Raw genomic sequence first — 17,392 nt, forward strand, 5'->3', positions numbered from 1 at the left:
TTCTCTCTCTCTCTCTCTCTCTGGGCTCAGCAGCAGTTGATGCCTTTTGTGGCTTGTGATAAGCTGGGGTTTTGTTTTGACAGCGCTCCTACGGTGTTCCAAAAGCTCTTTCTCCGCAGCTAGTCCATTTAAATGTCTTCATGATTCTGTCTCTCACTCACTTTCGCTGGCTTTGTTTCTGTTTATTTCTCTGGATGTCCCCCCACAGACACCATTCCTGTGTCATCTCACCTGTTGGCTCTTCAATTCAATTCAAAGATACTTTATTAATCCCAGAGGGAAATTAGAGAGGCTCAAAGAGGCGTCCTGTGTGCTTGGCTTCAGTTTCAAACTGTTTGCTCTTTGGTCTTGTTGCCCCGGTCACTTCTGAGCCGCAGAAATCGATGCTGCCTCCCACCAGTCTCCTTGCTGCCATTTATTCAGACGCCTCCCAGTGACTTTGGTTGCTCCTTGAGTCAAAGGCCAGACGACCACTGCATTCGTCTTACCGGCTTCCTGTGAAAGGCAGAGCTAAGTGTCAAACCAGTGGGGGCTCTTCCAAATGGAAATGTGTAAAACACAAAAAGGTACAGGTGATATTTTACCCCCCCCCCCCAACCCCCCTGCCCCCCATGCTGAGCCTCTCTCCCTCTGAAGGTCAGTCGTGTGAAACTTTTCCAGGACACTCCAAGTTGTAAAATGAGAGTAAATGAGTTATTGTGTGGAGTGTGTCTGCAGTAGAAGGAAACTTCTCTTTGCTCCATCAGACTGAAGGTCTTTACAGCTTCTGTTTCCAGGGTTTCATTCTGTGGATTTTTTATCGGGTCCTCCCTTAAACAAAGTCTCCATCTTGCTTTGGATGCTGCTGTTATTTCTTTCAGTGGTGTTAAGATGTGGGAGCAGAGAATAATGCTTTTAGCACACAACGACCTTTGTATAATATTCATACTTTTATTGTGACAATAATCTGTTGAGATAATTAAAAAGAAGCATCAGTTAGATTTTCTGCAAAAATCTGAAAATGAGGATTAGACGGTCCCTGAGGTTAGAGATTTTATCATGAATTATTATGAAACAGCAGAAACATCAGAATACTTATGAAAGTATTTCTAAATGCTGTGTTGGTTCATTAGGTTATTGTGAGTGATGTAGCCCGATGTTACTGATCCTTCAGAGGCGCGGTGCTGACACCTGAAGCTGGAGATGCGGGTTTATCTGGTCAACTTCTCTAATAAACCGCTGTTAGGGACTAAATGTCGTCTTAGTTCAGCACAAATAACACAATAAGAAGAAATGACCTTGTGTTTGTAATACAGCTGCTTAAAGCTCCTGATGCACCGCGCACACATCGATGTAAACGCTCGATGAAGCGCTCCTCAGGCAGCTGCTGCAGAGACCATCTCTGATGGATCAGTGGAAATCAGCACATATCAACAAACTGTCTCCATTTGTGGTTTTCAGGAAGGTTCTTTTCTTTTGGCGAGAAGAGGCACCGTGGTCATGTCTGATGATGCATTTTTCTCAACCACTGTAGTCAGAGAGCTCTGACAGGACTGATGTCAACTCAAACGGCACGTTCTTTTAAAAGACAAGAGTTTCATATTGAACAGAAATCTAAATGTATTTTCAATCCCACTCCCGTTGATCTTCCCGTTTTGTCCCTGTATAAATAACCTGACTCCCATTTCACGGGAATCCCGCAGTAATCACATGACCCACCTGTCTGCCCACCCACCCATCTATCCTTCTCCAACATGGCTGATGGGGTCCTTCTGATTATGTTGTTTTCTACCAATCATTAGTCATGAATGTGGACACTGTGATGTAGATGGCTCACGTGGGAGTCAGAGTGGTGAGAATCCTTGGTGGGAAGCTGTGAGAGATGAGCAGCATCCTCTCTGAACTTTAGGAGCCTCTTGAACTTAGAAAAGAGGCATCAAATGCTTTTATTGAATATTTTTGCTCTGGCTTCCTGGAACCAAAACTGCAATAAGGTTTAGTCGTTGGATCTGTTTTCAGACAGCCTAGTCTAGGAAAACAGGAAGTGTTAAGTCACCTGACCGTGACACATAATGACACAGGAATTCACCTGGAATAAATTGGGTTTAAAGGAGACATTTAGTCTTTTCTGAGGTGACGTTTGTCATGGATTCATTGATTGATGTTTAAACTGAACCGTAAACTAAGATTTGAGCCTGGACCATTAGAGCCTGAACCACTGACAGGTTGTGTAGCTTTGTGTTTTTCTCCAATTCACAAATCCTCTGCAGATTTCTCACATGAAGAAGCCCACAGAAAGTCAGAGGACTGAAGTGAAACGAGTGTGAATGGAGACAGTCACAGAACGCTGAGCTGGATGTGATCAGACCCCAACAACCTGTGGGTTTTTCCCTGTTTCATAATGATTCAAGGGTGTGTGTGTGTGTGTGTGTGTGTGTGTGTGTGTGTGTGTGTGTGTGTGTGTGTGTGTGTGGTGTGTGGTGTGTGGTGTGTGTGGTGTGTGGTGTGATTGTGTGTGAGCTGAGGTAAAGAAGTGTGTCGTAGCCTTCCAGTAACTTTTCACCTCCTAGCTAGTTTATTCAGAGTGAGAAAAACCCGGACCTCTACAGAACCAGTTTAGACCCGAAGCATCAGTAAGTCTCATCAGAAGGATGTGATGCTGAGGCCCTACCAGTCTGAAATAGAGAGAAAATAAAACATTCACACAACAAAGACAAGCTTGGGTGTCAGACTAAAGCAGAATGTGTTTAAATCACAAACAGCAACAACAAGTTTGGAAGTAGATTCATGGGTTCCTGTCCTGCCGAGGTGTCATGCTCAGCTCCAACTGTGCTGCCAGACAGACTCTGGGCTCTGCTGCAGGTTGGTTCGATTCTAAACGACGCTTCATTTAACTCGTTCGCTGCCAGTGTTTCTCACCGTTTTTACTGTTTTTTTTTTAAAGAGTGACAGAACGTTGCATGCTAGGATGATGTTGACACCAAAACAAAGAGGAGACTCACCTCTTACATCAGGAAGAATCCGCGCGTTTCGAGCGTTATCCGTTCTTTCATAATCCGTTGTTGAATTGTGATCGGCAGAAGCTTTTCCGGTTCGCGCCTCACTTTTTTTCCAGCAGCGGCCCAAAACGATCTCCTAACACATGGATTTTCTGCTTCCTGATCACGTGACGTGTGACATATGCGGATGAAGATCGGCTTTAGAGCTGAGATGTTTGTTCTCTCAGCGCTGGGGTTCGTTCCGACGCCCATAGAGTAAAAAAATGCAAATGACAACTTTAGTCGTCATTGGCAGTAAATGAGTTAAAGGTTTAGTGGAACAACAGCTCATATTTATGTACATTTCTGCATCCAGTTCTCTGAGATCAGAAGGGTTTGGTCAGCAGCTGTTTGAGTAGTGACTGTGGAGTGGGTGCTATATGTAAGTCAAGGGAAACAACTGGCTCTCTTGGTTTCGCAAAAACAATTCAGGAATATCAGAGAAGCATAATTCATCTGTTCCAGTCTGAGCTCTGCAGCATCTACAAAGAATGAGTCCAGAAAGTGAGTAAACCCTTTATAGTCAGAGTTAGTAGCTTGTTTAGTGATGGGGGACACTGGAGCAGATGGGAGCTTCACACCCAGAGGTTAATGAGCGTGACTCTTGAGTAATTAACTCAGTAAATATAACCTGTTCTCCTCACGTGGATTCAGCTACGGATGTTGGGAATGATCATGACATATGGTAGCAATATATATATATATATATATATATATATATATATATATATATATATATATAAAATAAGTTTCATTGCCAATTCATTTGATCTTTCTCAGAATTTAACAAAGCTGAATAGCAACAGCGTTAAATTCTAGTTACCGGTATGTAGATTAACAACGCTACTATATATATATATATAATGTGTGTATAGATATATGTGTGTGTGTGTGTATATATATATATATATATATATATAATGTGTGTATAGATATATATATGTGTGTGTGTATAGATATATATGTGTGTGTGTGTATATATATATATATATATATAATTTTGGGCCGATTTTGTATAGAATGAAATTTATTAAAGCTGAATTTACATTATTATGGACACACATCACACATTTAAGGTTCTGAGATGATTTCATTCACTGTTCACATGACTAAACAATTACACATCACCCCCTCACCTTCTGAAACAGGCTAACAAATGGAGAGGAGATGGAAAAAGTATTGGTTGTTAATACTTGCCCAGTTTTGTTTATCGAACTGATACCGATATGTTAACAATTAACTAACATTGGCCAATACTGATATTGATGTCGATATATTGTCCATCCCTAATATGTTTGTGTGTGTGTGTTTACTGTATAACAACAATAAAACCAGGTAGAAGACAGTGCCCCAACGGTAAAGAAGAACAATAATAAATAAAAGCAGAAACCTTTAAAGGTCAGAAGTGATAGAAGCAGAGATGAGTCTGCTGTTTAACCAGCTGGTTGTCCACAAACTATCAGATTTGTGTGTTCTCAGCGAGCTGTGAGCTCTCTGGATTGTTGCAGGTCAGTAGTACCGCCCTCAGCCAGCAGCTGGTCTGAAAACTATTTGATCGGCTCTCAGCGTTTGTTTCAGCTGGAGGTTTGGAGAGCAGATTTTCCCGTGTGTCCCGGGTTTGTCTGCTGACTCAGCTGTGGATGTTCCCATATCATCAGTCTTACTTCATCGGGTTGTGAAGGTGAACGCTTGGGGAAGGAGTAGTTCAACTCAACAGGATATTCAACTGCAAGTTAATAAAAGAAATGCTTAAAGCAGCTTCAGTTACTAAAACCTGAAAGAAATGAGTAAACATCTCAGTGAAATGTTATCATGAAGCAGAGAAAGTTACTTATTCATGGTCCTGAGCTGCGATATCAGGAAGTGATGCTAGTCAGGGGGTGGGGCTTACACTGGTCTAGGGTTAACGTTCCTTCCTGGAGGATCTTTTATTAAAAAGTTTAGATTAATGTTTGGGTTAAAAACTAAAATACTTAACCTGATAAACCAATCAGACGTTTGCACCTGTTCACGTTAACTTCCTGCTGCACAGAAATGGTTAAAATTATTCTTTCTGTTCTGGAAACGTGTTTCTATCTGTTGAAACACATTTAATAATGCTCTCATTTACTCAATAGCTGCACATAAAAATTATTATTAATCCTAATGTGAGTTAGATTAGATTAGATTGTTAAATGTTGAATTATGTTATATTATTACGTTATACGATATAATATGATATATCATGTCATATAATTTTATATTATAATATATAATGCTACATAATGTTATAATTTAATATTTTGGATTTTTAATATTGTATTATGCTCGTTTGTACATAAAACATAGCATATATCATATATTATATATGATTTATTATATTACATTATATTACTTTTATTTGAAGAAAAAATTAATATAATATAATATTGGATTGTATTATGTTATAGAATATAATATACTTTGTTGATCCCACAGTGGGGAAATCCTCATGTTACAGCAACAACAAGAATAATAATAACAAAGGTACATGTATATACACATAGGTAGTAAGCTATTATTGTTCGACCACACAAAAAAACACGAATAAAATAGAAATGTTGGTATCAAAACTATGCAGTATACTGTAAGGGACACAGACATGTTAAGTATTGAACACGTGCTGAGTGTTGCATTGGTGTTATTGTGTACCAGGATAATGCCAGTACCAGTTAAAGTGAGGAGTTCTACACTTACTGCAGAGGGGAAAAAATAATAATAATAATAATATATATATATATATATATATATATATATATATATATATATATATATATATATATATATATATATTATGAATATTATGTCATAATATAGTGTTAGACATGCTATTTCATAGAGGCTGCTAATGGAATGATGTTTTCTTTAATATTGATGCATTTAATCTTAACATATTATTCATTTTAATCCTAATCTGCTTGTTTTGTTGGTTTTAGTGGGAATTTACCTGTAAATTGGCCGACTTTTAGATTTTTGCTGGTTCATAAACGTTCCTGTGTGTCTGCGGCGCAGGTTAATGAACTATTTGCGTTGACAACGGGTGTTTAGGATGCTTGGTGTGAAGGACGGTGGCGGAGGGCGCTGAGGTCAGCGTTCCAGTGTGACATACACTTTCAGACCCGCCGCCGCTGTTCCCGGATCAGCGCCGCATACAGATGAGCCGAGCCGTTTGCGTTGATCTGTAGAGGGCAGGAGACTGGTGTGAAACCGCCACGGTGGGAAATCCTGCAGCAGCAGACGTTCGTTCCGTGGGTGGGTGGTCCATTGTCTAACTTTGATTTAGTGAAGAGACGCGTAGGTGGGTGGAGAACTAGCGACAGCTCTTTAATGGATCTTGTTGTTCAGCAATAATAAGTAAATAAGAACATAAAAATATGAAACAGTTGGAAGCAGCATCTTTCATCTCTGACCAAACGAAACATTTAGGTTTTACTCACGTGGCGTTACGAGGGTTCAGATTTCTTATACTAATAAAATGAAGAATGTGTATTTATACATGTCTGTAGTGTTCTCTAGGGCTGGGTTCGGATACTTTTGTCAGTACTTGTACTTACTTCTTACTTGATATTTACTTACCAGTACTTAAAACTAAAGAGAAAAATATATATTATTTTTGAGCAAAAATAGCAAAATTTCCATGCAGACGGTAAACCATACATAACCATACCAAGTAGAGCTTCAACACGAAACTAGACCACATGAGACAAAAGCCACAAAGAACACGTGCTTTTAACGGCCAGATTTGTGCACAGATCATTGTGGATCATTGGCGTTCTCTGTTGTTCAGCTGGCAAAAGTAAAGGAACGTGGTCGGGTTGTTGAACTGCATAAGCAGGGTTTCTGGTAGTACGCCATCGCTGCTGAGGTGGGACGCAGTAAGACAGTCCCATAAATCTGAGTGTAGGACTCAAGGGGCCAACCTGTCCCAGGTAGGACTTGTGTCTGGACTCTGATCTTGCTATAGAGTCAGGGGGGTCTGTTAGAAGATCTATCTAAGGGTTAGGGTTAGGGTCTCAAGGACCTTCACACAGTAAACATCCCAATACTACAGGTCAGGTCATTAAGCCAATCAGTAACAAGTTTCCTATAGAAGGAACCCCGCAGGTTGCATTGAGTCACTGACTAGTGTCAGAGCCTTTACAGCAATCCTCATACTAAGCAAGCATGCAGCGACAGTGGAGAGGAAAACTCCCTTTTAACAGGAAGAAACCTCCAGAGGATCTTGGCTCATTATGAGCAGCCATCCACCATGACTCACTGGGGATGGAGAAGACTGCCTGTAAAGGCCAGAGCTCGCTCTACAGCCTCCTGGTCTCACCGCTTATCTTTAAACATCAGCAGAACCCAGAAAACCTCTGGTCCAACATCCTTCTGCAGCTCCACTGAGCCAGATCTGATTGTTTGGTTTTCCTGGGAGGGGCTGTTTAGATGTGAAATGCAGCTTTGCAGATGGATCTCTAGGAATCTGGCTCCATCTGTATATTTCTTACAGCCTGAACTGTAATAAAAGTTTGTTCCAACACGACCCAGCTGGATGTATCAGCATCAGGCTTCAGTCATGTGCAGCTCATCTTGGGTCACAAAGGTCAAGTGTCGTCAGCTTTCATCACCTTCATAGCTGGCTGCTGATTTACAGCAGAGATGCTGAGGAGGTGAGTCCACCTGTGGGGAAACATCTCCTCAGCCTTTGGATGCATTCTGCTCAAATCTCTGGATAAATAACTACATTTTCAAGATGGCAGCCAGCACCATCACATGTGGAAAGCAGCCTGTTTGACAGATGACTAACACGTGTGCATTAACACGAGTGGTTATTGGCTGATGTGGAACCCGGAATTCCGTTTTACATCAATTTTTCTGGGTCCGTGAACGCACCGTCACTCAGCATTAATCTGTGATGGTTGGTGCAGCTTCTCCTTCATCCAGCCATCGGTCCTGATACTGGATCAGAGAACCACAGTGACCAGCAGCTCCGTCACGGCTGTAGCTGCCCCACGTTTAGAGCCTTTCACACTGGAGGACATGTGTTATCAGGTGTTTAGCTGAAATGGGTACCACTGATTGAAAAACGTCATGGTGGTTGGTAAACTAAGACCTAGCAGTGGTGTCATCAGGGTGCCAGTACCAGGTGTGAAGGGGATAAAACTTGCTGCCATAACAACTATTTCAGTAGTTTGTTTGAACACAACAAAGCTTCTCTTATCTCTGTGGTCTGTGTTCTTCCTTTAAACAGATGTTTCAGATTTCTCTGAGTCTTATTATGTTGAACCGACAAGCTGCTGGTGTTCCTGAGTTCCTCTGCAGGTTATGGGTCATCTCTGGAACAAACGACACATGTTTGTGTTTATTATTGTTATTTTAAATCTGCAGGAGCAGAGTCTGGATTCTTCTGGGCTACTGAACAAATAAGGAGACCGTGTTTAAAACTGTGTGTTACAACACTGCTGTTGAATTATGCATCTCAGTAAAGAGAGATGAATATTTTCTGCTCACACACGCAGTGCAGCAGCATGATTTATCAGGAGTTTCAGCTGTAGCCACCACCACGCCGTGGGAATACCAACGACCGCCGCTCTCAGCCCAGGCGGCTGCTTACTCGGTGCTTCTCTGTCTCTGGGTGTCCTTATGCTAGCCTTGTCCTCAGGGGACAAAAACCCAATAACACTTTCACAGAAATACTAATGATGACGTTAACCTCAGAAATGGGGGAGGAGGGGGATTTGAGTCAGAGTTGAAGCAGGAAGTGCAGATCCAGTGTAGACGGGAGGAGGAAGTTGTTCCTGACAGGGATTTAGCTTTTTCAACTAAAATCGTAATGATGGAGTTTCCGCTGTTGGGGTCAAACCTCTAATGATTCCCTCTCTCACACTCGCCAGGCTTTAGCTCCACTTTTTTGTTTGCTAGTGTTGATTAGCTGTAGCAGCCATCTTGAATCAGCTGTATGATCCAGTCAGTAATTATAAATTTATCCTGTTCTGTTCAGGTGAAACTGTTGTTTATTTTCCGGACAAAACTGAATGCTGTTGGTAGAAGAAGAAGAAGAAAATATCATTTCTATAGCGCCTCTCAAGATAAAAATCACGAGGCGCTTCACAAAAACAAAAGATGTAAAAATATAAAAAAGAATTTGGAAAATGGTTAAAAATAAATTTAAAATGAGCAAAAAATAGACAATCGTAATTAAATAATGTTAAGAAAGAGAGAGAGTGAATAAGAAAGAGGGAAATCAGTGGATCCCGAGGAAGGTGGAATAGGTGGAGAGAGCAGAATAAAGAGAGAGAGGTGAAGAAGGTCATACAAAAGCCAGCTTGAACAGGTGAGTCTTCAGCTGCTTTTTAAAGGAGACCACTGAGTCCACTGTTCTCAGGCTCAGGAGGAGAGAGGTCCAGAGTCCGCTCAGGAGATTGGTTTGTCACGATCGATCTCGCGGATGCCTATTTTCACATCTCTATTTATCCTCCACACAGGAAATTTCTCAGGTTTGCCTATCGGGGCACAGCCTACGAGTTTCAAACCATCCCGTTCGGGCTGTCTTTAGCACCGAGGGTGTTCACCAAGTGTGTGGAGGCAGCGTTGTCCTCACTGAGGACTCGTGAGAATTTTCTCTTACATAGACGATTATCTGATTTGCCCTCCCTCCCGAGAGCAAGCAGCCAGCGGCGCACTGGTGGTGTTGAACCATCTAACCGACCTGGGGTTCAAAATAAACTGGACAAAGAGCAGTTTATTCCACGTTTATTATCGCGTTTGGCTGTCAGAAGAGAGGATTGCGTCCTTCACACAGTGTGTCGCACGTTTTCAGTTAGGAATCCGTGCGTCGTACAGACTTTGCCTGCGCCTTCTCGGCCTCATGGCGTCGATTATTTCTGTGGTGCGACTGGGGCTTCTAATGATGAGAGATGTTCAGCGGTGGGTGAGGTCGTTAAGACTGTGCTCCCGCCGTAATCTCCACCGCAGAGTGAAGATAACTCCGACGTGCATGTCGGCTCTCCAGCCTTGGAGAGACCGAAAAGTTCTCACAGCTGGGGTTCCGCTGGGGGCGGTGGTGTCTAGAGTTACCATGACGACGGACGCGTCCCTTACAGGTTGGGGGGCCACCTTGATGGGGAGAGCAGTGAACGGCGTTTGGTCACGCAGTTTGAAACGGGCTCACATAAATGTGCTGGAACTCCTAGCGGTGTTTCTTGCTTTAAAGCACTTCCTGCCCCACTTAAGGGACCGTCATGTCTTGGTGAAGATGGACAACACCACAGTGGTAGCTTTTATCAACCGTCAGGGCGGGACACGCTCCCTACAGCTGCACTCACTAGCCAAGGAAATAATTGTGTGGTGCAGCTCCAGACTCCTCTCAGTCCGCGCAACACATGTGGCGGGCAGCTTGAACAGAGGGGCAGACCTCCTGTCCAGAGGAAATCCTCTGTACGGAGAATGGACACTCCACCCCCAGGTGGTGCACCAAATATGGCAGAGATTCGGTCAGGCTACCGTAGATCTCTTCGCCTCATGGGAAAGCGCCCACTGCCCACTCTTCTTCTCCCTGACAGACGCGGACGCGCCTCTGGGAGTCGACGCATTGGCTCACCAGTGGCCGAGAGTGCTGCTGTATGCGTTTCCTCCTCTCAGTCTGATTTCCCCCATTCTAATAAGAGTCAGAGAACAGGGTCTGTCTTTGATCTTGGTGGCTCCATTGTGGCCATCCAAGCCGTGGGTGGCAGAAATAATCCAGATGCTTTGGGACCAACCGTGGCCCCTGCCTGTCCGCAGGGATCTCCTGTCCCAAGCCAGGGGAGAGATTTATCACCCTCACCCAGACCGCTTGTCTCTGTGGGCCTGGCCCGTGAGAGGTGGAATCTGAGCGTGGCAGGCCTGCCCCCAAGTGTCATTGACACCATTCAAAACGCTAGAGCCCCCTCAACTCGCTCTCTTTACAGCTGTAAATGGAGGGTTTTTGAGGGGTGGTGTGGAAAAAAAAACATGTTATCCCATTTCAGTGTTCGGTGGGGGATGTACTCTGTTTTTTACAGAGTCTGGTGGACAAGGATAAAGCTTTCTCCACTATTAAAGTGTATCTGGCTGCAATTTCTGCATGCCGTGTGGGGTTTGGTGACAAACCAGTGGGGCAACACCCGTTAGTGAGTCACTTCATGAAGGGTGCTCGCCGTAAGCTACCAGTCTTTAGGCCACTGGTACCACTGTGGGACCTCTTTCTTGTTCTGGAGGCCCTCTGTCATCATCCTTTTGAGCTGGTAGATGGGGCTGGACTGAAATTTCTCTCTTTAAAAACTGCACTGCTCTTAGCTTTAACTACTGCAAAGAGAGTGAGTGACCTTCAGGCATGGTCAGTCAGTCCCTCTTGTTTACGGTGGGCCCCTGGTTACACTAAGGTGTGTCTGCGGCCCAATCCAGCTTTTGTGCCTAAAGTAATGGAGTCGTCTTATAGCTGCTCCCCTGTGGAGCTGCTGGCTTTTCACCCACCTCCTTTTTCCTCAGCAGAAGAGCAGAAGCTTAATTGTCTCTGTCCTGTTCGAGCATTAAGGGCTAATATGGGCAGGACTGCTGGTCTCAGAAAATCAGGCCAGTTGTTTGTTTCCTTGGCCATGGCCCATAAAGGCAAACCTGTGTCTCGCCAGAGACTGGCACACTGGATTGTAGAAGCAATCAGCCTTTCATGTAGGTGTAACCCCCAAATTCCACTACCTCCGCTCCGCTCCGACACGAACGCCGGAGCAAAATCGGTCCCGTTCTAGTCAATCAGAGCAATTCCACTACTGCGGCCGTGCTCCGGCAGTGCGGCGCTGTGCGCCGCCCTCTGTTCCGGCGTCCGGTAAAAATAGAATCAATCCTATTTTTGCCGGACGCCGGAGCACCTCCGCAGTAAATGGACAGAAATCACAAACGCCCAACAGGAAAAGGAGCGAGCACAACTTCTGTTTTTCACAATATATCGAGGCGTTTTTTTGTTTCATATGCACAGGTTTAAAAACTTTTAACAACTATCAGTGGCGGCTGAAGTTTAAATGCACAAAAGTAAGCCATACATACAGTTTCCACTATCAAAGTAGTCACACTTTGTTGATCCAAACACTGCTGATCTGTCAACACAAATGATGGGCAGATTAAACGGTTCATTTCGATGCTTCTCCCACACAATGGGTGTTTGGATCCAACTTCCGCGTTTATTGCTCGGACAGTATCGCAAGATCTCGAAAATCCTGCGCATGCTTGTTTGCCCACCTCAGGTCTCCGCACCGGAGCGGAGCCGTTGTAGAGCGGGTACCAGTAAAAATTGAGTTCGGAAGCGAGCGGCTGCGGAAAGCGGGGGCGGACCGGAGCGGAGGTAGTGGAATTTGGGGGTAAGGGTGCTGAACCCCCTCTGGGGGTGAGGGCTCATTCTACAAGGAGCATGGCCACATCTTGGGCCCTGTTTCGTGGGGTGTCAGTCCAGGATATCTGTGCAGCAGCTAGCTGGGCCATGCCGCTAACTTTGTGCGGTTTTACAGGCTGGATGTGTCTCAACCTTCGCTGGCGCATTCAGTGCTGGAGGCAGGATGCACAGCATCTGCTTAGTGGTTAAGCAGAATTTTTGCTGCAGCTCGCTTCGGGAGGGACATGCAATCCGGGAGTGGGCCATATCTCCCATAGTGAAACACCGAACGAAGTTAGAAAAAGAACGTAGGGTTACGTTATGTAAATCCCGGTTCTTTGATAACAGAGTGAGGTGTTTCACCAACAGTTCCCTTCTTGCGGTGACGGTAAGAAATCGTCCGAATGAGTAGGAGGGGTTGGTTGGCCGTGTATATACTGGGTGGGCGGAGCCTGGGCACGGCGCAACCAGTCTGTCAGGGACATACGTGATGTCATTGGAGCTTCCGTAGTTGGTCACGCCAGGGCGATTCCCATAGTGAAACACCTCACTCTGTTATCAAAGAACCGGGGTTTACATAACGTAACCCTACGGTCCGTGCGTATTCCCTGATATAAAATTCTGGATTATCTCAGATTTATTCTTCCCGTCAGGATTAATTTATGTTGAAGTTAGTTTTCCTTCTTCTGATCCAATGAAACATCTGTAGCCAGAAATATTGGGTTTGTGTTTCATCTCCACCTGCTCAGGATGCTCTCACATGTAGGAGCACACACCCAGGAAGAATTCTGGGAATGTGTGAATGTTTATTATTTAGGGGGTTATGTCCCAGCTGTACAGTCGTCCTCCACAAGGAGCACATTTAGAGGAGATCAGCATTACTTTTGATTGTCTAAGGACACACACACACACACGCACACACATTCTCACACACACACACACACACACACACACTCAAACACACACTCGCACAAACACACGCACACACACACACCGTAAAAATGTCAGCACATGGAGTGGGAGAGCGCAGATTGGGATGAGACAGGATTGATTTTCTGTCAGCTGAGCTGGTGGACTGGATGCTCACACCCGTCTGGAGAAGAACAGCACGCTGTTAGAGGACGTTAGCGTCGCACTGAAACCAAAAAAATAAAGAAAAATCAATTCCTGAGAGTTGTGAAGCGACTCAGAGCATCGGCCACGTGTTTGCTCTGAAGAAATCCAACCTGCCAGCACAGTGGGTGAGGCAGTTCTACACCACAGTCATCGAGTCAACCTGACCTGTGCGGTACGCTGGAGTCACCACCAGGGACCTGAAGAGGCTGCAGTGTGTTGTACGCTCTGCTGAGAATGTCACTGGCTGCAAACTCCCCCCATACAGGACCTGTACACCTCCAGGTCAATGAGACGTGCAGGTGGGATCACAGCTGACCCGTCTCACCCTGGACACGGTCTCTCTGACTCGCTCCCCTCTGGCAGGAGGCTCACATCCGTTCGGACCAGAACCTCTCGCTCCTCTGCGGTCGGACTCACCTTGGACTGCCCACTCCAGTGGCTTGGTTCCAGTCACCTGACCCGGTGTTGTTTGTACCCGAACTGACCCGCTCTGAGCAGTACCTACACTGTCTTCAATACAGCAGCTGCTTCTGTAATTATCTCCACGTATATTATTATTTTATCACCATTCTATTCTTCCTATATTTGCTTGTCTCTTATTTTAATCTTTCTTTTTGCACCACGTACCGTAGCAACTTCCTAATGTTGTGATTTCTCACACATAAGACAACCAGAATCCAACCGGATTATGACCAAGATCCCAGGGTGTGTGTTTGTGCATGCGTGCAAGGCTTGTTACGTTTCCTTCCATGATCAGACGTTCTGATGATGGCAACTGGGCCAACACACCCACTGCTGGTTCTGCTGCTGGAGGCTTGATCCGCTTGTTATTCTAGCATGTTTTGTTTGTTCAAGGTCAAAGGTTCTTCTGTTTATTTGTGTCTGACACACACACGCACACACACACCAGGGTTTCCCTTACATAGGCGTAGCCGTGGCGGCCCACCACGGCTGAAATCCCACCGCCACGCCTACAAGATCCCAAGTTCTGATTTTTTTTTTTGCGCTGTTTTCCAAAGAAGCAGCGGGAACTACTATGTTGTCGCTTGTGATCACAGCCGGCGGGCAGCAAGGAGGAGCAGGCAGGGCAGGGTGAAGTTACAGCATAAGTTACTGAGTTTAAAATTAGAAAGGTAGCAGTGGATATAATGCATTTTGGTTTACATGTTTCAATAGCATTAAGATAAACGAGTGTTGACGATCATGACAGGGTTTCCTCTAGTGCTTATTAGGCCAGGTTTCCTCCCCCCACCAGGCTAAGCATCACTTATTCATGTAAAATTTATTTATTTTTTTGTGTCTGACTTTAACCGCATCTAATACTGTATTACGGCGTGAGCGCAACAGCGACAACTTAAGATCGATGTGTGAGCAGCCTGAGAGGTCGGGTGTTTCATCTGAACCCTTAAAACCTCCAGCAGGCTACGTTGCACTGTTGACGTGTTAGCGCGCGGCGCTAACAACTTAGCGACGTGACATGTCTCGGAGAAAGCGTAAAAACACGTTGGACGCTTCTTCTGAAGCGGGAAAATAACGCCTCTTCTTAAGCAGAGCACGACGTCGCCTCGGCTCATTCACGGCCGAGCCGGACTGAGCTCGATAACATTGACCAAGCACAGCCACTGGGTCGTTGGAGCTGCCTCGTGACTGCCTGATGGAAAACCAGCGGGTTTCATCAGACTCATAGTTTCTTGTTTTTGCTGTGGACCCCCTGTATTTTACCGCTCCCTCCTGCAGTCTTCCCCTCTTAAAATTTAAAATGATTCTGTAAATTCGTGTATCAATAGAAAAAATCTCTGCCTCTGCCAGCTGCAGTAAATGTAGTCTCCAAATAATAAATAAGAGGTGCATTCATCTGTGTATCTCCTTCGAACCACATTAGTGATATTCTCAGCACCAGAACAGTGAAGCAACAGATTCCTGAGTTTGTTACTAATTTTATTTATTAGGTGCATCTAACCTGTTCTATTTTTCTCTGAAATGAGATCAAATCAGTGCTTCTATGGGTTGGCTCCTCTCTGCACTGGAAAATTTTACTTTATTTAGAGACGTGTCATAATCCACCCCCCCACCCCGGCCGGCCACACCGCCACAGCTGGAAAAATTCCTAGGGGAAACACTGCACACACACACACACACACACACAGATCATCTCATTTACCAGAGATAAAATAAAAATAATAAAAACTGGTATAATTTATAAGCTGTAATGTTGTGATGTAAACATATACGCGGAATCAACACACTAAATAGTGACATGAATATTTAGGCTGTGTGTGTGTGTGTGTGTGCGTGCGTGCGTGCGTGTGTGGTCTGTAAGAATGTATAGTTATTCATGTTTTCATGTTCTAGGCGCAACAAGGCTTTGGGCTGGACTTGTTCCCCCTGGACTGGTACCAGAACTCCTCTCACCTGTTCTGGATCCTGGAGGAGCTGCTGCAGGATTCAGAGGTAGTGGGACTCGGGTTGGAGGAGGAGCTGAGGGGTTTCCTGGGTTTCTTAGAGCAGAAACTCTTCGTTTTATCGGAGGAGTTTCCTCTGTTCTCCATCTGGATGTGGAGGGTCGGATCCCTCCTCACAGTTGAGCCTGGGCAGAGACGGCTCAGTGACGGCACTCCAGGTTCCCTCTGAAGGATTTTTGACTGACGGATGTAAATCGTTGTAAAAGCAGCAGACATCAGAACGTTATCCAGCATGAACCTGAACAAATGTGTTTTTCACTCATGAGACAGGACAGGAATAGAGATGCATTGAATTATTCCTACACTTCCTGTTTAGGATCAGCACCTGAAGAGGTGCTTTTACAGCTGGAGAAACATCTGTCCAACAGCTGGGAAGTGAGTAGGAAAGATTTTTAATCTGCTAATGATCAGCAAGTCTTCTCTTTTATTCATTTATGATCTCGCTTACCTGTCCAGAGATGCTGGAGTTGTATTTAGTTTTCATTTTTTGGACGATGTCACAGCTGTCCTTTAAAGGTGCTGCTGTTGCCGAGCAACTCCATCCCACCATTGTTTGCAGCGGGAATCAGCTGGTCGGCATGGCAACCAGAACAACAGCTCACATCCCTGCTCAAGTCAGAGGAATATTTATTTATTTAACAAAACACAGCAGCAGGTCAGAGGAGAGACTAAATCTGTAGAAGTTTGTTTTTATTGTGACACAAATCATTAAAACCTTTTAAGACTAAAGTCCGAGTGGTGTCTAGAGGAGAAAATAACTTATTATTGTTTCATTAAACCCAGTTAGCCTGTCGCAGTAGCAGCAGGAACGTCATTCCATCTGTTTTTAAATCCTGAGCAGGCATGGATCTACTGTAGCCCAGGAGGGACAAACGTAGAGTTTACCGCTGATGAGCTTCACCTGTTAATCTTAATGCTCGTCAGCAGTGATTGGTTCTTCAGCTTTCCCAGCATCACAGCGTTCAGGGAGGAAGTGCTGATGAGACAGGAAACAGGAAGTTCTCTCTGATCAGACCAGTCTGAACTTTGGTAACTGGGCTGATTTATTTCTGGTAGTTCCTCCAGGATCTGAGTGGTCCCAGCAGCAGCAACCGGTGTTGGTTTGGGTCTGAGCAGCTCAGCTGATTACCATCTCTGCTATTGTGTCTGCACTGGGCTGCTGCCCTCCCCGTCTGTCATCTATTCATCTTTCATATCCTGTTGAGGGCAAAGCGGGGACGGCGGGTTTTGGAGAATAAAAATGGGCAGCTGATACGTGCACGGACAGTTAATGTGGCTCGTGGAGAAGTGAAACGCTCTCATCATGCGTGGGATTGACAGCCGCGGGCGTGATGGGCTGCATCAGCTGAGGGTCTCATAAGCTCTGTCATCAGTGCAGGAGATTAACACGTTCAAAATAAAAATCTATCTGCAGG

General features: G+C 44.8%; 1 protein-coding gene across 3 annotated transcripts in view; it reads left to right on the forward strand.

The window, feature by feature from the left end:
• Positions 1-16,706, forward strand: part of mei4 (meiosis-specific, MEI4 homolog (S. cerevisiae)) — a 44,816-nt gene extending 28,110 nt beyond the window's left edge. For 2 of the 3 annotated variants that reach the window (XM_070548849.1, XM_070548851.1), the window contains exon 4: positions 15,868-16,706. In XM_070548849.1, the coding sequence (XP_070404950.1) occupies positions 15,868-16,146 (279 nt within the window). In that variant the 3' untranslated portion in view covers positions 16,147-16,706. The remainder of the gene's footprint in view (positions 1-15,867) is intronic. The other variant, XM_070548850.1, reaches the window with a different exon arrangement.
• Positions 16,707-17,392: the final 686 nt, after the last annotated feature.

The sequence above is a fragment of the Nothobranchius furzeri genome, chromosome 2 (genome assembly GCF_043380555.1).
Source record: "Nothobranchius furzeri strain GRZ-AD chromosome 2, NfurGRZ-RIMD1, whole genome shotgun sequence".
Classification (NCBI taxonomy): domain Eukaryota; kingdom Metazoa; phylum Chordata; class Actinopteri; order Cyprinodontiformes; family Nothobranchiidae; genus Nothobranchius; species Nothobranchius furzeri.